The sequence below is a fragment of the Pyrgilauda ruficollis genome, unplaced genomic scaffold (genome assembly GCF_017590135.1).
Source record: "Pyrgilauda ruficollis isolate IOZ18807 unplaced genomic scaffold, ASM1759013v1 scaffold108, whole genome shotgun sequence".
Taxonomy (NCBI): domain Eukaryota; kingdom Metazoa; phylum Chordata; class Aves; order Passeriformes; family Passeridae; genus Pyrgilauda; species Pyrgilauda ruficollis.
In genome coordinates, this window is record NW_024508988.1 from 706,815 (window position 1) to 726,269 (window position 19,455).

A 19,455-nucleotide genomic window follows, 5' to 3' on the forward strand; every position below is an offset into this window, starting at 1 on the left:
TTTCTCCTATGATCTGTACTGTCATCTTCAAATAATTGATTTCCTCTTTGACAAATTTTGTGGTTTTTTATTTCTTTCCTTTCTTTTTTTGTCTCATCTCTGAAAACTTTAGCTTTTCTGATTGTACCACAAGATTCCAGGACCAGATTTTAATTTTTTACGCTTCACATACTTATCCAATACAAATACAAAAAGCATATATGCATATTTGAAGGGAAAATACTTGAATATAATGATAACTTTTCAAAAGGCTGTGTATTTTAAGGTAAAAAACACTTCTTGTGTACTTGCTGCTAGCATTAGCAAATAGCATTTGGGTATGTCTTGGTTAAAAGAAAAAAGAAAATTCTTAATTGATCTTTCTGTGACCACCACTAAGAAGGCAGACCTTACCAGGTTCTAGTCTGCATTATGGAAATTTTATTGCCTTTTTTTAAAGTTGATGAAGAAGGAAGAGAGATGTTTGGGGTTTTTAAAATATATTTATTATCATACTGAAATATATGTCTTTGAGACATTTTGTCTCTCTTCAACCTTGAAATTCATGTGTTCACACACCACTCACGCAAGTCTCAGTTTTGAGACTTATTACTAGGGCTCCTAGAATGGCACAACTTTGTAATGCAGGCAAGTCCAAACACTTACTTCATTGCAGTAACTTGGTCACTTGTTTTCACATGCAATTTTTCAGGAATAAAATTAGTGTCTGTTGTTAATCATAACTATTTGTATAGTCTTGAGTTAGCTTGCAAGTTAAAACAAGTCTTAAGATGCCTTGATCACTTAATTTTTCTAGGAGAGAATATTGTATCTGTGAATACTGCAAATACTTCCACATGTCAAAAATACGCTGCAAAATTCTTTTAATACCTACATTGTAAGTTGGTGGTCATCAATATTTTGGATATATCCTTAACTATATTGTTTCTTCCATTTTTTAGTACTGTGTATAAGCTCCAACTGATGATCTAGACTGTCTTATGCCAGATTCTGAAGAAAACAAAATAGTGTGGGGTGTGAAGTGATATGTCATCTAGCTGAAGAGAGGTAATGTAGGGACAGTTGTACAGATGGAGAAAAAACAGAAACTAATAAGACCTTAGCAGTTCTTTTATCAAGCTAATTAAGTGTGGCAGGTGGAAGTATTCTTTATGGCAAAAAACGGGATGATATTTTCATTTGGACAAAAAGAAACGGATGCAGAGAGGAGATGCAGGCTCATCATCAATGCAGTAGGTATAATAGTGACACTTGCAATTAGAATTTGCTAGAAAGAGGATAGGGAAATTCAGAAGATATGCAGAAGTTTATTTTAATGGTGTACCCTGAAAAAGAAAAGGGTTTTTGCCAGCTGGCTGGCTTTTCTTTCAGGTGTATTTATTTTCTTTCCCTGTACTCCTACTTTGTGCCATTGAATTTCATTGAGAGACTAGCAGGGCCCTTTCCTTCCCCCAGTTCCTTTCTTCCTCTGTTGCTCCAGCAGTGCAGACAGAAAAACAGCAGACAGCAAGGCCCAGAGTTCTAGATCAGCTTGTGTATGGGAAATGAGATCCCCCAAGAGATTTGGTACACGGTGCTTCAGGTAAACAGATGATGAACATACAAGTAAGGTTGGCTAGAATACTGGAGACAAACAACATTACAGTCAATTCTGTAACATAAGTGGGATTTTAACTTGTTTAAATCCCAAGCATTTATCTTGTTTTGATGGTAAAAGTCTGGAGAATGTGGGAAAATGAAGTGTGTTTTGTCCTATCTTCCCAAAATAAAGTGATAATCCACTTCCACAGTTAAGTTTATGAATCACTGTGTTGTTTCGGTTGTTCTGGCTCCTTGCCTAGTCAGTTGTTGGCAGTGAAGCTAATAATATTTCTTTTTTCCGGTAAAACGTAAAATTGATGCTCTGTCATCATTCAGTGAAATTTACCCCCAAGCCTTCCACCTTGTTTATTCAGTTTCAGACAGTAAACCCAGGTACTGGGTTTCCTTATGGCTGTATAAAACTGATAGGCAAAGACAGCTATGAAGCAGCAGATATACTTTTTATGGACCGTGTCATTACCACAGCCAAAAAGGAACTTTTATTTCTGCATGTGAAACATTTTGCACTTACCTTGCAGAGACACTAAGGCTGTCAATTCTGCTTTCACATAAATTTATGTGTTAATCATTTCCTGGTAATTATATATTAAGACTGCAATGAGACTTTATAGAAGGTGTGTTGCATATATTTCTTTCTCCAAAACACTTGAAGATACCACAGTCCTGGTTCTAAGACCATGTATTTAATGAGTTAAACTTGATTTCTTCTCCAAGCTTATCTGAAGATGCCCATACCAGTAGGTTTCTGTAGATGGAAAGCATATGGTTTTCATTTTGCTCTGCCTTTTAGTACCCTTGAAAATGGAATAGATTAAAAATATCCCAACAGAGTTTTTGGATGATTTTGTAAAAGAGAACCCTTTCTTCCAGCAGTTTTTAGTAACTTTGTACTTTCTTTCCTCCATTTATTCTTTAATTATAGTCTGGGCTTATATAAACAACAAAGTTGTGTCAGTGTCTGTATTCTCATAATAAAGAAATATGCTTATAAAGTTTTATTTGCTTCCTTTGATTGACCAGAGATTGTTATAACTGCTACTTCTCTTGAGCCTTTCATTCCCTTCTTGTAATGTAAAAATCCCTATGTCAGAAAACTGCTGTACAGAGGTTAGGGTAATGCAGATACTCCAGGATAAATTGCAGAATGATTTGGATACATGATGGCTGCCAGAAGCATCTATCAAAATGTAGATTCTCAGTCTAAGTCTCCTGAATGCTTGTGTTTCTGCTAGTGATACAGTTTCAGGTAGTTAGTGGGCAAAGTGTCTCTGGGAGACAGGAGTGGAGGTGGCAGTTTTGTGAGAGGGGGCTGCTGAGGTCACTCAATCCATTGTGTCCCTGATGATTCTGGCTGTAATGTAGCAGGAATGCAGAGAATGAGTTCTATTTTATTAAAAGGTGTAGCTATTTTGTGTCTCTTTTTTCTGTGTCTTGGTTAGGAGAAACATTCTGACCTTGTCCTTTTGTAACAAGCAGAAGCACCTTGGAAAGCACCTGTGCCAGAAGAAGCCTGGTTATTCAGTCATTTCAGCTCCCTGGCTTCATTAACAACCAGATCAAATTTACAGGGTTTATGTTGGTTTAGTTTTCAGGAAGTAGAGAAATGACAAATCAGTGAGTGCTATATTTCATCTCTTCCAACAGTTAGGGTTTTTAGGGCGGGGTCACAAAGGAATCATCTAAAAAGAGGAAGCACTTACAGGGTTATTTGTAGTTTTCCACAGAACAATCTTGCAGGGCCTTTTATTTCCCACCCAAAAGGGACTTCAGTCTGACTTTTAAACTTTGCTTTATCATGTCATGGTCTGGAATTAAATCCAGACCAAGAGAAATATGCAAGTGCCGTTAGAACTAAGTGTCTAATTCCAGTAGAAGAATCCATGGCCATGACTTAAGCTCTGTGTAGTGCAACTAGGAATGCACTTAATACTAGACTATGATCTAAGCTAGCTACTGGAGGGAAACCCTTATCCTATTCTGTTCAAATAACAGTTTTGCATGAACTCCTTTAGTCTGTATTCAGTCAGAGATCAAAACTGAGCCCAGAGTTTCTGTTCTAATGATATGAAGGCTTGCTGGGGTTTGGGATTTTTTGGGATTTAGTCCTTCTTAATACATTATATTGTTCCTCTTCATAAGATTACAAAGGGATGGATCTGTATTATCATAAAACAGCTAGTAAATTGAGAGCATACTAAATATCATGGTGAGGAGCTATGTGAGATTCAGAAATCTCATTTTAGCCTGCTGATTCCTTAAGAAGAATTATCTTTCCTTTTGTCATCATCAGCATAGGTCCTGATCAGTTTTGTTTTTTCCTTCAGAACCATCTGGTGTGGAATGTATCTTACCTCTAACCACTGTTTTTTCAGGTCTACTTTGTAACTTAGCTAGACAGTAACATTTCTGTGCCCTTTTTTCTGCTCTTAGAGCCTGATGTGTTTCCAGTAATGTACCTTAATGTTTCCAAGGATTTGGATCTTCAGCAGCTGCTGGTGGAATGGGATGTTGCCAAGTCAGCGCATGATGCTGAGCTGGCAATATCTTTTGAGATACAAGTCCGTCGAATCAATACTACTGTGAGGACAGTAAGTGTACTTAGAAAAGAAGTGTACTAGTCATTTACAATGATGGAAGATGTAGTGATGTCTCTTTGCAAAGTCCCTGTCCTGGTAGTTATCCTTAGCATCTAAACCAGCAACATTTTCTGAAGAGGATATCACCCAAATAATAGGCTTAGGCCTGTTCTGGGTGTTTTTCTTTTTGTGGCTTCTGTATGTGAGCAGTCTCCAAAGAAAATTTAGAACTTAGTTAAAGTGAAAAGCTGCACTAGCTTGTTTAGAGTTGCTATATGTCAGAAAATACATAAAACAGAAAAGGGCTTATTTTTCTGAAATCAGGGATCAATAAAATAAAATAGGCATTGTTATAAATCGCAGCTTACTTTCATCACCCTAGTTGGTGATGTTTTGTCTCTGAGTTTGAAGAACCACATTTTCACTGCAAATGAGCTCTATGCAGTTCTGAAGATTTTTACCACTTTGATATGCTGGATAGGATTTTTAGCTCAATGTGTAGATCAAACCCTGATGTCAGTAACTGGGGCCATATAGCTACAAATAATTAAGTTTTGGGTTTTTTGAAGTGTCTTTCAACAAATTTATATTAACTTGTTGGAAGGATGTAAAAGTGTTTCAGATCCAGGGATTTAGTCTGTCAGTTTGAGAGCTTTTGGAGTCCTGTTTGGCTAGCTCTGACCCCCAGCTTCAATCTGACAAGGACAAAAGCAAAAGATGGGAGGCGCTCTTCTTCTCGGGATGGTTGTCCCACAACTTTATTGTGGAACACCTCCTGGGAAAGAGAGCGTCCAGGAGGGAGGTCTGTGAAGGATCCATCCAGGAGAAAAAGAGGAAGAGTCTCTCATGATGGGAAATTTTAAACCCAGGGAGGGGAGGGCAGAGGAGAGGGGCCACAGCCAATGGGATACATCTGATGGAAGGGGCAAGGGGAGGGAGTAACCCAGGGCAAGACCACCACCACTGGGGTTTTGGGGGAGAGGGGAGAATGGAACAAACCATGTGATACAAACCAACCACTTAGTGCGATATGAAAACTATTCAGTGCAAAATTCCAATCACCTAGTGCAAAAGAATAACTAAATAAACTATTTAGTGCAACACAACAGTAGTCTGTTCTGTCATTCGTAATAAACATGACAAGATATTTTGGATGTCACTACCATACAGGAATTTATTTCCTTCTGTGTTTTTCTGAAGTATGTGTACCAATAAAGAAGCTCTGTGAGTCTCCTCATATCAAAGCATGGACAACCTATATAACTTCTAGAGCCATGGCCACATTCCTCATGGCTATAACGGAGAAATTAAATTTTGAACTGATGGCAGAGTTTTTGTCAGAGCAGTGGTAATATGAAAGTGCAGGTGTTGCTGATGGAAAGCAGTACTGGAGAGAAGTTCTCTACTGCTCAGTGTGAGTCAGGGCTTTGGCACAAATCATACAAGCAGCACAGGTCTTTATGTTGAGAATCTGTAATGGTTGCTATAAGAAGTACTAAAACATGTAGAATGATAGAATCTCATAGGTTGGAAAAACTCTATGACGTCACTGAGTCCAGCTGTTAACCCAGCTCTACCAAGTCCACACTAAGCCACATCTCTAAATGCTGAATCTGCACATTTTTAAAATCACTCTAGGGATGGTGGCTCCACCACAGGGATATGTAATCCAGAGCATTAGGATGCCTTTTTAGGCAGCAGCTGATGTAATACCAGACACAAATAACCTACAGAGAGTCTGAGAGCAAATCCATGTCATGAGAAGCAGGGTCTCACTCCCAAATACACAGCACATCAGTCACTCTGCCACTGCTAGTACAGATCTGTAAGCAGTTAATTAGCTGACTAGTTACTTAGTGTGAGATCACATGTAGCTAGCAGATTTTCAGAAATTAATTTTTAAAAGCATTTTTCACCTTTGAGCTTTCACACTGCTTTTGATTGTATTTCCAGATCTTCATGTTGCTGTGTTTTCAGTACTTTTCCTTACTGCTTTTGTTTGTAGGGGTTTCAAAATGTCACACTTGATAAATTGGGAAAGCCTCTTCATTGGGCATGGGATTCAGACATACCTTTGGAGTGTATGTCACATGATGTGAGAATCAGGAGCAAGGCAGAAACATCAAAAATCTGGAGTCAGTGGAGTTTGTGGGAGACTCTCCCGGGTAAGCAAAGCAAGACTTTGTAATATTGGGGTTTTTTTTTCAAGTGTAAAGCTAGTTTATAATTCACCAGTGAATGTAACCATGTAGGACAGTTCAGGAGAGATGACATCGCATCAAGAATCCATTTGCTCTAAGCACTAACCAGTTCCTTCTATTTTGCCAGCAATAATAGAAGTGCTTCAGGCGTTGCTATAATTTGCAGACTATCTTCCTAAGCTAGTGGACCAAAAGTTTTAGAGCATTTTTTTTACTCACACATGTAGTACATGAAATGGTGGGGGATCTTAGATAGGCACATCCCTGGCCCAGACTCAGGGAAAGGAGGGGAAGCACAGAGCACAGAGCTAGCTGGCATCACGATCTGATGAATGTGTGGCTTTTGTCTGGGATTCATAACTTGAATTGGTATTACAGAAGCAGAGAGAAAGGAGCAAGTCAGCTCATTGGAAGCTTTCCTTCATTTGGAAGGAATGTCTTGCGAATTATATGAGGATAAACAGGGAGTGAACCAATAATGTAGTTAATGACATCAGAAAATTTATCTTTTTTTTTTGGATTACTATGTCTTACTAGAGCAGTTTGGCTTCCAGACAATCTTGTTTAAACAAAATATGTAACCACTTTAGAAAACATCACTGTAGTGATTTTATAATGAAACACTCATTTGGAGTAGCAAGAGCTTTTAGATATTGGAGACATCATGTCTCCCAACAGAAGAGGCATTACAGGTGTTCATACTTGGGTTGTGGTATTCATCTCCCTCTTGTTATATAATGGGCAGTGAGATGCAAGACTCTTTTTTGTTCCACAACCTTCTCAATCTTGGAAATTTTATTTTTTCAGTTTCAAGTGGATGCAGCTCAAAAATACTATTTCTTGGTCACAAACTGATCTCACATTGCAGACCTGATTTAGAGCTCTCTGAAAGATAGTAACTCTAGATGTCATCAGGTTTTTGGATCAGATTCTTAGGAGTAGATTTTACCTGTGCAATATGTGTAAAAAGCTGTGAGTCACTTAAATTCCACTAACTTTTCCATCCAACAAGCAGTCCAACATAGAAAGCTATGGGAGTCTCATTCCAAGTTGATTATCCCGTTGGTCTGATTCAGTCAATGTTGACGCATCTTAGCTGAGCTCTGCATGAGCATCAGACCATGATGTTTTTGTAGCCCCCTGCTACAAGTCTTCAAGAGCAGGTGGTTTGGATATAAGCAACAGCCTGTGCATAGGAGCAGGAGGTGGTGTTCCTTTGTAAAGAGAATTCTTGACAGAACACTTTTGTTTTCCTCTAAGTGAAAGGCAGTAAAACAGATTTAGTCTCTTAGGTAGTTTATTGGACTACATGACATGTTTATGAGTTTAAGAGAAAGGTATTATTACATGTAAAATTCATCTCTGTATTAAGAAAAATACTAAATAAAAGTCTATGAATGGATAATATATCATTAGCAATTTAATAATATAACATTAGCAATTAGTAAATGCTTAGTTTTGTGTTCTGCCCAAAGGCTGATGCCCTGAGCAGATTTTGAATTTTTTTTTGTTTTTTTAATTTGCAGGCCTGGACACTTCAAATAGAATTGGACCACAAATCTTTCCAAAAGAAAAAATTTTAGCAGAAGGCTCTAATATCACTCTTTGCTGCATAGGAGGGAAAGGTCAAACCATTAAGGAATTCACCGTGTACCCAACTGTTTATGTTAACAACACAGTCAACCACACAAACAGTCAAGTCAGATTTCTCCCTGTGAATAATCTGTCGCATGAAAAAGGGTCTAACATTCATGTCTACTGTTATGATGAGGATAACCGGTCACATGAAGCAGCTTTCTTTGTGGGTAGTAAGTGAATACAGTTTGAATAAATGAATGAATGAGTATTAAAGAAAGATAATGGAGTATAAAAATATTTGATTGCTATTGACTCTTGGTGTTTTCCTGACTATCTCTGCAGAGTGGCCATTGAATAAGTGTAATTTCAGTAATAACACCTACAGTAAACCAGACTTCATATTTAACCAGTATTTCTAACCTGTTAATGTATTAAAAATGTTGATGAGTTTTGCCTTGACTGCCATGATGTTGTTGTTTTTTTTTATTTCATCTGACAAGAACCACCTGATGCACCTAAAGATTTTTCCTGCCAAACTCAAGACATGAAAAGAGTAACATGTAGTTGGAGAGAAGAAGAGACCTATCTCTATGGAATAAATTCACCACTATACACCTTGTCTAAAACGTAAGTTGTATTAACTCTGATCTGTGCTGTACCAGTCACCTTCTTTCCTTCTTTCCCTTATAATCTGTGGATTTGTCTTTGTAATTAGGTCCTTGCCTTTTTCTGCCTCACTGATCACTTATTTAACAAAGCTTGAGCAGTGCAGAACTGCTCTGAATCAAACTAACTATAACAAAGTTGGTAGTCCTTTAGATTAAGTTCTGCCTGATAAAGCTCATTCTAACCATTCTTTTGAGTTAATGTGTTTGGATATTGTCCAGTATGTATGAAGACACCCTGAAATCAGGATGTAGGTAACTTAAAAGTATAACATAATTATCGGGTAGCACATACAACAAACAGATAACTAGGATCTGATCAGGTGGTAGGCTGAGTATTAGTGTGCTCATGATCCATTGGTACTAATGTGACCCAAACTTAGCACTGTGCCTGCTTAACCTCCCTAGTTATTTTCCTTTAGGATTTTAGAGCTTTACATGTTGATATTATCCTTCTTGAGTCCTTGAGCCACTGACAGTCCTATTTCAAATGTCCTTCTTGTGTCTATAATTTCTGTAGTTTCAGCTGGCTTGTTTATTTAAAAAAAAAAAAATCTGAAGACTTTCTCAAAGCTCTTAGCAGTCTGAGTCAAGGCTACACAGCTGTGGTATATCAGACTCAGCCCTTACATGAGGAACGGGGCTTTCCAGCAAGGTCTGCAGAGAAAGGGAAACTCATAGAACAGGACAGGACTCATAATCACAACAAACTTCCATCAGAAGATCTCAGCAGAAAACAGGACAGCATTGTGCATACTTTCCTGCTCTCGCATTACTCACTTCCATTAAGATACTTCGATGCTGATTTAAAAATGGAAGGTTAGAAGATGCACTTCAAGATGCAGCTGAAATTACAACTTCATTTAAAAGCTTGGTGATAAACATGTAAATTATTTAAGTCTTTGCAAATAAGTCTCTGATTTGGAATATCCATAAGGAAATTTCTAAAAGCAATGTAGCTGTATCTTAAAAAGACAAGCCTGGATTTCAAAGGAAACTTTATTTTAAGAGTATTTGTATTCATCATACATCAAGCTAAGGGAAAGAAGTGGGTGGTTTCTTATATAAGGCCCCTTAGCCTTATTTTTTATGATGCTGTATTCTAGTTGGACATCAGAAGCTTCCAAGATCTATGCTGATTGTATATTATGGACAACATCTTTCTCTCTCTTTGCCCTGCCTCCTACCTCTCACTTTCTCTGATAGGTCATCCCAGAAAACAGCTCTGTGTGAAGCAAGTTGTTCTAAGCGGTGCTCATGCACTTGGGATATAGGCCAGCAGTGGATCTGGAATGTCACAGTGACTGTGGAAAACCCGCTGGGAAAGAAAACTGCCACAGATGTTTTTGATGTGAAACACAGAAGTAAGGGGTTTTTTCCTATGACTTTGTTTAGGGCTTTCTCTTGCTCCTTCTGAGACACTTTTGTGTCCCGGTTTAAAGTATGAAAGTCCTTGATTTTTATCTTCACAGTTTAATTACTTATCTGTCCCTGTGCTATTAGTTACCTGCTCTCTCTTCATTTTCACCTTTGGAAAGTTGTACTAGCAGCAGAAAACAGCTTTACTCCAAAGGTCAGATTTGGTTTTTGGAATGATCACTTAATGTTTTGAAATCTGCTGCTTTGCTGAAGCTGGTTAATGGAAGAGTGTCTCCGTCTCTCTGGGTGCCTCCCAGTGAACCCCGGCCAGCCCCGGGTCGGCAAACAGCGGGGGGCAGCCCCAGAAAGCAAAATGATGCAAGGATATAAAATGGGGAGTTTAAGCAAAATATATGTGTAGGTTACTTGAGAATTGGTATGATATGACATGTGTAAGAGCTATTGCTGGGAAAGAAGTGATGGTGCTGATCTGCTCTTTTTCCTAATTTGGGATAGTAAACACAACTGTGCTACTGTAAGGGAGGAAGAGTAGTTCAGGTTATTCTCTGAGAAGTATCTAATGGTTATGGTTCCTTTTTCCCTGGTGGTTGTGTCCTTTATCTCAGTGTGCCCCGGAACCCATAGCTCCTTCCTACCCTTGCCTCAAAATAACAGGGTGTTTCTTCAGTCTCCAGCAGTATTTTTAGTTCTCCTTGAGTCCTCTTCAGTGTTCCCCAGGTCCTGTGGCTGCCTTACCTATTTGAAGAAGCAGGCGGCATCATGAGCTTTGTGCAGCTTGGAAGCTGACAGGACAATAGCCTAGGAGCCTGTTGGTGAAACTGCTGCACCCTGGCACTGTTTCCTTCCCCAAAGGCATTGCTGACAGATTTGCAAGCCACACTTTTTCATATGAAGGAACTTAATGTTAAATGTCTGTGTTAGATCTGTCCCAGAGAAGCATGACAATTCTAAAATTTGATTATCTGATTGTTTGGAAGTGGAAGAAACAGGTCAAGATATAGAGAAGTAAACTGACAGATTGTAGGGAGATGACACAATGTCATAAACTCAGTTTTCATGGGAAGTCAGGCTAGAATAGTTTACATTCAATGTGATAAGTATATTAAAATTAATATACTTAATACATTGAATGTGATAAATATATTAAAATTTATTACAATTTTTTTTCCAGTCCTAGTGATAGTTGCAAGTTAAAGAAATTATGTATGTGTGATGAGTTTTAAGTAGTGATTCCTGTAAAATCCTTTAATGTTTTCTCTGATTCTGCAAATATTTACATTAGAATTGTCCTTACTTAAAGGATGACAGTAACTAAAGGAAAATGTAAATCCATTGCTTCCAATTCTGCATGTGGTAGTTTGGACCTTCTATATCAAATGCAAACTCTTTTCAGTATGAAAGTCCTCAAATTTTATTTCATGGAGTAGTGTAATTCAGTCATGTAATTTGTGAAGTTTTAGGGTAAATGGCCAAGGATGTAAGCATACCCCTCACCTGCATTGCCATGCCCTCACATTGCATTGCTTTCCTCGCTATTATATTGATAATATGGGAGAGTTTGAGATTTACTTCACTTGCTGAATACTCTTAAACAGAAGTAAAGGACCTCAGAAATCTCTTGGAAGAAGTAGCATTGGCACTGCTTACGAGAGTGTAACTACTGACAGGAGTCAGTGTTAGAATTGGGAATAAAATTTCTGTCAAAGAAGTCCAGTTCTGGGGCGTAGAAGTGTGTCAAATGTTACCATGCTACATCAGGAGCTTCTGCCAGGCTCTCAAGTAGAGGATTTTAATGGTCTGCAATAAATGTCTCTCTTCCTTTTGTCCATGATGTTTTAAAACATTTCTAAGTTACAAGGGGATGTTTAAACTTTGTGTAACATTTACTTACATTTACATTCTGAAATGAAGTTTTACAATTTATATGTGTTTCTTCTAGATTGGGAGAAAAATCTGTATTTTTTATTTGCTTTTACTACTCAGCTAAAATATCTTAATATACTATTGCATGTATTTTATGCTTTGCAAGAGCTAACTCAGATTTTCCATTGGCAGTGTATCCCACTGCACCTTTCCAGGTTTGGGAAGATTGCACAGATACAGAAATGACATTACACTGGAATTATGAAAACAATGGAATTGAACTCTTTTGTCAGACTGAAGTGGTCCAACCTGATGGCAAAGTAGAACTGGTATGAAATCTGAATGTCCTAAACAAAAACATAGTGAGGATCTTTCTGATGTGATTAAAAAATAATTTCCCAGCAATACAAATACACTGTAAGTCTTGTGATTGTGTTGATGTGTCTATTTTCTGGATTTGTTTGCTTCCCAAGCTCTACACTGATTATGCAGTCCATATGGGCAGCCACTGTTTGCTCTAATTCACACTCCAAGCACTGCCTGTACCCTGGTAAAAGTACATGGTGTGACTGGTCTGACTATGTAGCTCAGTGCTCTGCTGAATGGGTTATGAGATTTGTTGAAGGTATTGAAAACACTGAAGGGCCTAATAGTTGTAAAGTTGTATAATATATTATATATATATATATATATAAATATATATATATATATATATTAGCTACTGGTAAACTTGATTTGTTTCTTTTGCTCATACTATTTCACACTCACCAGAGCAGTGTTGAAGGTTTCTTTTGTATCAGTGCTAGCTTTTTCTGTGTGGTATTGACTGTAGTTGATGGTAGAGAGTCTGGTTTCTAGTGATGGAATCCCAGAACAGTTTTGTTTCCCTTCCTCTTCAATCTCCTTGAAGATTGACTGGATTCCTTATCTTTTTCCACCTCTTCCACAAATGGTGAGCTTGGTGGACTCTGCCCATTTACTGTCACCTCTCTGTAGCTCTTAGAAGGCAGCTTGCCTCTAGCACATTAAAAAGGCACAGTGCAGATCCCAGTCAAGCTGTGTTCTGTCTTGATTGTAGCTTAAGATTGTAGCTGTCAGATCAAGTGACCAGTGCAGCTGGCCTTTGCAGGAGACAGTTTTGAGGAGAGGCTTAAAAGCATGCTTGTTTTTTGACTCTTACCAGAACTCACTCTTTCTCTTAGGAGAGAGTGAGGTAAAGGCTGGGAAAAAAACATGGAAAGAGAAGGTGGCTGTAGATTGCTCTGCATAGATCTGGAAAAACATCCTACTTTTATATGAGGTAATAGCCCAAGATTCTATGAGGCCAAGATTTCAGTAAATTCCCTCCTGGATGTAAAAAGTACTCATGTGGTGGGTTCTGAGTGACTCAGACATTTACACAGAGGTTACACAGGGCTTCCAACCCTCTTTTTGAATCTCCCACTGTTTTGATCTTGTGCATTATTTGCCTTTTTTTGATTGCTGTTCCATGACTGTCTTTCCCAAGTGACACTTAACTGGCTCTTGCAGCATCTAGAGGAAGAGCAATTTTCTCAGACAAGAGCACCTTGCTGAGGAAGCTGTTCTGAGCTGTGCCTCTTGTGTCTTTGTGTTTTGCAGCACAACGGCTCCGTCGCAGACTCGCGGCGCGTCACGGTGCGTGGGCTGCAGCCGTACACGGAGTACACGGCCAGGGTGCACTGCGGGGCGGCCAAGCACTTCTGGAGGTGGAGTGAGTGGAGCCAGCCCCTGACCACCAGAACAAAGGAGGGAAGTATGTCCAGTGCAATGTTGAGAAGCAAAATTTGAAGGATGTTCCTTGCTTGCCACCTGTCTTTTTTGTTTGTTGTTACTCTTCCATTGTGTGGCTAAAGCAGAGGCCTGTTGCGTGCATAAAATTAACAAGCTAAGCAAACTCCAAGAAGATGGCTTTTTAAATAATTTTCAGTGTATGTGCTAGTCTCAGACATTTCCTGCAGTGCAGCTAGTGGGAAATACAGTTGACTGGGAAGATGGACAGAGTTACAGTGCCCTTTGAGGTCTGGAGGAATGGTGCAGAGGTGGGAACAAGAGTCTGGTGTCTGCAAAAAAAGTATTTCTAGGGAAATTAAGCAGACTTTAATTCAGAAAAAGGAACAAAGGGAAAATTATGTTAAAGGATAACGTTTGGGCAAGACCTGGGAGTGATGGGAAAAAGGAGGTTTTTTGAGTGGAATTTCTTCAAATGGGAGGAAGCAGTTAAACTGCCTATCTTTTCCACACCCAGAACATTCTCATTTTATTGTTTTGCTATATTTGTTGTAGCTCCATCAGGGAAACTGGACATATGGAGAGAAATTACACCAGTTCTCAGGGGACGAAATGTGACCTTGTTCTGGAAGGTGAGACATCTCTACAGAAAAAAAAAAATAAAAAGCCCTTCATAAAGGGGTTGAAAATTTCTCCCATGATTTGTGTGCAGCTGATAGCAATTCAGTATGAACATGTCTGTTACAAATCTAAAACAGATTGTATATAAAATATCTCAGATCATATGTAGCTATGATGGTATGCTGTCCTGGAATTTCAGACATACAATGCTGTTTTTCTAAGTATTAGAACAAGACAGATCCCATGACCAAGGCTTCTGCATTTCCATTTTTACCAGTATATATGAATGTATCAAAACAAGTGTTTATATTCTTACAGAAGTAACACATCCTGTTATTTAAAATTCTGAATGATCCTCTCATATTTTTTCAGCAAAATTTACTAAGTTATTGTTCTCGTCCTCCATAACTTTTTTCCTCAGGAAACACCAAATTTTCAAGCAAATGGAAGAATACTTTCATATGAAGTAACCTGGGAAAAAATAGAAGATGGCTCCCAGCCTGAAAGAATATCCATTTCTTCAGTCTACAATAGCACAAGGATTTTCATTGATAACCATTCCTACAGAATCAGTATCATGGCAAATAACAGTGTTAATTTTTCACTTCCTTCAGTATTGATCATCTCTAGAGCTACAGATAACAGTAGGAGTATTTTCAGTTATATTACTAGAGTTTTGTCTCTACCTGTTTTGAGTGAAGACATAATTTATCATCTTGTGCAGCAAATTAACCTTACCTCTTAACTCACGCCACTGCTGTATGAAAATTACAACTGTATTTTTTCCTACAGGTGTCAGCTGTATGTTTATTAAGCTTATGTGCAGAGAGTATCTCCAAAGAGCAAAATACATTTAGCCTAAAACTAGGGCCTCAGACCTGCAGTGGGTGCCTTGGTGGTGCTGCCAGTGCCAGTGTGATTAGCCTCTTGTGACTCTGTGACTCTAGGTTTCTGCAGCTGATGTTTTTTTGTGAATATGTAATAACAATTGCTGGATGTTTCTGAGCTGTCAGCTTTCAGCATGTGAAAGACCCCAAATGTCATTTAGTGAAGGAATGCAACTCTTTTATGTTGTTTTCAACTGGTTAGTATAGGAACTGTATTGATCTTCATTTATGAGTCTGAAGTGTCATGTAGGACAATAATAAGAGATTCTGTTTTGTTTATTCCTAGGCACTGAAGAGCTTAAGGAAGGACAGGTTAATGGTACAGGTGATGGCATTTTCATCTCCTGGGAGCCCAGAAGTATATATGACAGTTACATTATTGATTGGTGTAACTTCCCCAGGCTGCAGCCTTGTGATTTGCAGTGGAAGAGATTTGGACCTAACACTTCCAGTGCTGTGATCAGCTCAGGTGAAAGCCAAACAAATATTCTTTCTGACTGTGCAGCAGTCCTTCAAGTTGTGGGCATTAATTGAATTTAGGAAACAATTTTTTTAATATTTTGAATATTGAATTCTGTGCTGTGCAGGTGTAATTCTTCAAAGTCATGTAACATCATGTTTTTCCTACCAAAATAATTAGACACCACAAATTTACCAGCAGCATGGAAGGCAGCATACTATATTAGAAAAGTCAACACAGTATTTTAGACAAAACCTCTTCTGAGTGGTTTATAGCAGCATCTTGAAGGAGGATGGTAAGGTTAATGAAGAATTTAAAATAATTTAGCAAGAGAGATGCAGAAGGGAGCTCTATCCTAGCTGTAACATGGATCAGAAGTTTAGACTCAGACAATTTAAACCCACGGTGTACTGAGAGGTTTGGTGCTGTCAGTGTGCCACAAATGATGTGTCTCAGCACCTGTCCTTGCTTAGGATCAGTTGCATGTTTTTTATCCTGTTTGTGGCCAGTAGACCTAAATCCTTTCTGTCTGTGTCAGAGTTGCTCTGATATGCTTCCACAGCTGCAAGAATTTAGCTTTCCTGATGTCTCTCAAGCTGATAGTTCACTTTGGCATGAAAGTAGTTTGAACAAAATTTGATTGAACACACATAAATTTGCAGTATTTGGAACTGCACCTCAATTCACACAAATGTACGGAAACCTGCACGTAATGAAGGGAACTGTGGTAACACATGGGAAGACTATTGTCAAATTCTTCAGTGGTTTGCACTTGCTTAATGTGAATGGGAGTGGGTGTCAGTGAGGATAACAAGGAATCCTGATACCTGGATATGTGTCTGCATCAAATATTCCAAAACACAACCTTTGTCTTTGCCAGAAACATAAAGGAAATTGTCTTTCTTTTTGATGCATTTGGAGTTTATTGTTTAGTCACCTTGAATACTGTATGGGAAAAAAATTATATAAACCTCTCTCCCAGTTCTCTTTTTCAGACAGTATAAATGAGTTTAATTCACATAATGCACACCAAGATTTGGTTTGCCCTCTGTCTCCTTTAGTTGCTTTAATAGCACAATAGCACTCAGAGAAGGTGTCTAATAGGTTATTGACCTATTATTATCATATTATTATGATAGGAAGCAATTAAAGAAAAGTAACATTGAAAGACAAACCATAGCCTTTTTTTGTTCAACTGTTTTCTAGCTGCTTTTGTCCCAGGAGTGAGATACAAATTCCACATCTATGGATCTGTTGCTAATAGAGCCTCCTTGCTGGAAAAGAAGATTGGTTATCTCAGGGAGCTGCGTAAGTTGGCAACTTATTTGGGGTTTGTGCATTTGCTAAATTGATCTGTCACAAATAGAATAATTACCTCCTCCTACAGCTAGATAAAATTGGAGGTTTTTTGTTCTTTCTGTATCTTTAGTGAGGCATTTAAATGTTTTATATTAACGTACAGGTCCTACATGGAGGATATTTGGCTAGTGCAGTGACCAGGTAGAGCCCATGTTTATTAGGAGAGCTAAACAAAGCTGTGATTATCAGTTATTGCTTCATGTATTAGGTGGATGCATGAAGGCTCCGTGAAGCTGACATCTTTGCTGAGAAATTTTGGCTTTGTTCAGCTTTTAAATACAAGAAAGATATAAATATAAACACCATATGGGAGTATGGATTTTTCAGATGATAAAACAGTCTTGAAGAATAATTGCAAGTTTAACTCGAATTTCCTTTCTTCCAGCTCCTTGTCTTGACCCTATTGTGAGAAAAGTTGACTTGACTTACGATTCAGTAACACTGTCTTGGGACTCTTATCTCACAAATGAGTCAGAGCCTGGTTTTGTAAGGGGCTACCATGTTTATGTGTCACCTATACAAGGGAACTGCAATTTGAAAGGATCAAAAAAGCACATTCTTTCAGGTAACTGAGCTCTCTGCTACAGAAGGTTGTGTCACTGATAAGGTGGAAGACTTGTTGGTATTGCAGCATCTTAGAAAGTTCACATTAGGCAGTCTGGCTGCCTCATTCTGCCATCTCTATATTTCAACACCTGTTGCTTTTGGTTCCTCTCTGTGCTTGAGGTGCTGGTAGGTAAAAGTGATTCCTGGCTTTATAGTGATTTACAGCCCACATCCTGTTGTTCGTGACTCCTTTTTAGCTCCAGAAAAGACTTTGGTACTATAGGAGGAGTTCTGCCTCGTTTGATGTGAGTTCTGGATGAACGTTGCAAAACATCTATTTTTGGTCTTCTTGGGTAGAAGTCATAGGCATGTTAGTCTTGTTGGGATTTGGGGTATTTTAGAAGCACATGGGATAAAATTTATTTCCTTCAGAATTGGAGCACTGTATAAATTCCCCATGTAAGTTCTTTTTTAGTGAAAGTATTTGTGTGTGTACTCTACAGTGGAGTTCCTTTAGCAGAACTGAACTGTGAAGTGGCACAAAGCCACAAATTTATCTCAGACCTTTCTGTTCTACATGCAAAACTGCTCTAGATGACTTTGCTCTACTATAATTTTCAGATGCTTCCAACACATTAGAAAAATTTTTTTTTCCATGCCTCTTCTTCTGCTTAGGTCATGTCCTGTGTTCTGCTGATTAGACTAGTGCCAGGATGAAAAGTATAGTTTGAACTGAGGGAGGCTTATGTAAGAGTTCTTGTCAGAACTGAACTAACCATATGAGTACCATAATTCTGTAAGTAATCCCAGTTACACTTTAAAAAGTTTAAATCAAAGATTTTCTGCTTCACTGCTTCTGGTAGCAGACAAGGGGTGTGACTGAAAAACAGCAGAAATAAGCTAACCCATTTCTCCCTGGGGTTTGGGAGTTGCACAGTAGAGAGGCAAAAGAGTTCTTTTTTCAGGCAGAGGTTTCTTGCTTTTGATTATCTTCAAATAAATTGACATAAGCTTAAGGGCTAAAGGAGTCTAGTAAAAAAAAAAAGAAATGGCAAAACTCAAATCATTCTGGTACAATGCTCAAGGAAAAAGAAATTAAAATAAACAAGGTTCTTTGACAACAAGTTGTTAAGTGTCTGCCAGAGGAGGGCAATGCTGTGGCCAGTCCAGTTAGAAGGGATGTGAGTCCAGCCCAGTGGCAGTGAGTCAGGATGCATCATACTTCCTGGAAGAAAGTGTGCAAATTACAAAGAAGGCAGATTGCAAATGTTTTGTTATTTTAGTTAACTGGTTTTGTAATATTTTGTGGACAGCTTATTGCAACCTTTCAGTACCTAACAGGGGGCTTATAAAAAAGATGGAGAGAGACTTCTTCCCAGGGCCTGTACTGATAGGACAAGTGGTAATGGCTTTGTACTGAAAGTGTGTAGGTTTAGCTTAGCTATTAGGAGAAGATTTGCTGTGAGGGTAGTGAGGCTCTGGAAGAGGTTGTCCAGAGAAGCTGTGGATGTCTGGAAGTGTTCAAGGTCAGGCTGGATGGGGCTGAGTAACCTGGTCTAGTGGAAAGTGTCCCTGCCCGTAGAAGGGGAGGTGGAACTAGATGATTGGTAGTGTCCTTTCTAACCCAGAACATTCTGTGATCCAGTCATTCTGTCTGATCTGTTTTCTTTTAGATGAATCAGAGCTATGTAAATACACAATTGAAAACCCAGAAGAAAAGAGATACACCGTGAAACACCTGATGCCAAACACAAAATACAAAATAGTGGTTAAAGCATTTACAGGTGGAGGAGAGACTCCCATTGTTAACTTCAGATACATAGATACACCATATAACTGTGAGTACTGGCTGTGAATAGTATCCCCTAGCAGAAGGATGGGATGATTTAAAATGTTATAATAATCTTCCTTTCTTAAGGGAAAACATTTAATTTGATGCAACATTCACTTAAGAAAGAATCCAACTGA

The 19,455-nt window shown here is 38.5% G+C and overlaps 1 protein-coding gene across 3 annotated transcripts in view; it reads left to right on the top strand.

The window, feature by feature from the left end:
- Nucleotides 1-19,455, top strand: part of LOC121356235 (oncostatin-M-specific receptor subunit beta-like) — a 31,794-nt gene that overhangs the window by 6,278 nt on the left and 6,061 nt on the right. For all 3 annotated transcript variants that reach the window (XM_041472447.1, XM_041472457.1, XM_041472467.1), the window contains 13 exons: nt 4,033-4,190; nt 6,184-6,343; nt 7,906-8,187; nt 8,458-8,584; nt 9,829-9,986; nt 12,058-12,194; nt 13,486-13,639; nt 14,170-14,246; nt 14,657-14,879; nt 15,409-15,591; nt 16,789-16,890; nt 17,327-17,506; nt 19,161-19,325. In XM_041472447.1, the coding sequence (XP_041328381.1) occupies nt 4,033-4,190; nt 6,184-6,343; nt 7,906-8,187; nt 8,458-8,584; nt 9,829-9,986; nt 12,058-12,194; nt 13,486-13,639; nt 14,170-14,246; nt 14,657-14,879; nt 15,409-15,591; nt 16,789-16,890; nt 17,327-17,506; nt 19,161-19,325 (2,106 nt within the window). The remainder of the gene's footprint in view (nt 1-4,032; nt 4,191-6,183; nt 6,344-7,905; nt 8,188-8,457; nt 8,585-9,828; nt 9,987-12,057; nt 12,195-13,485; nt 13,640-14,169; nt 14,247-14,656; nt 14,880-15,408; nt 15,592-16,788; nt 16,891-17,326; nt 17,507-19,160; nt 19,326-19,455) is intronic.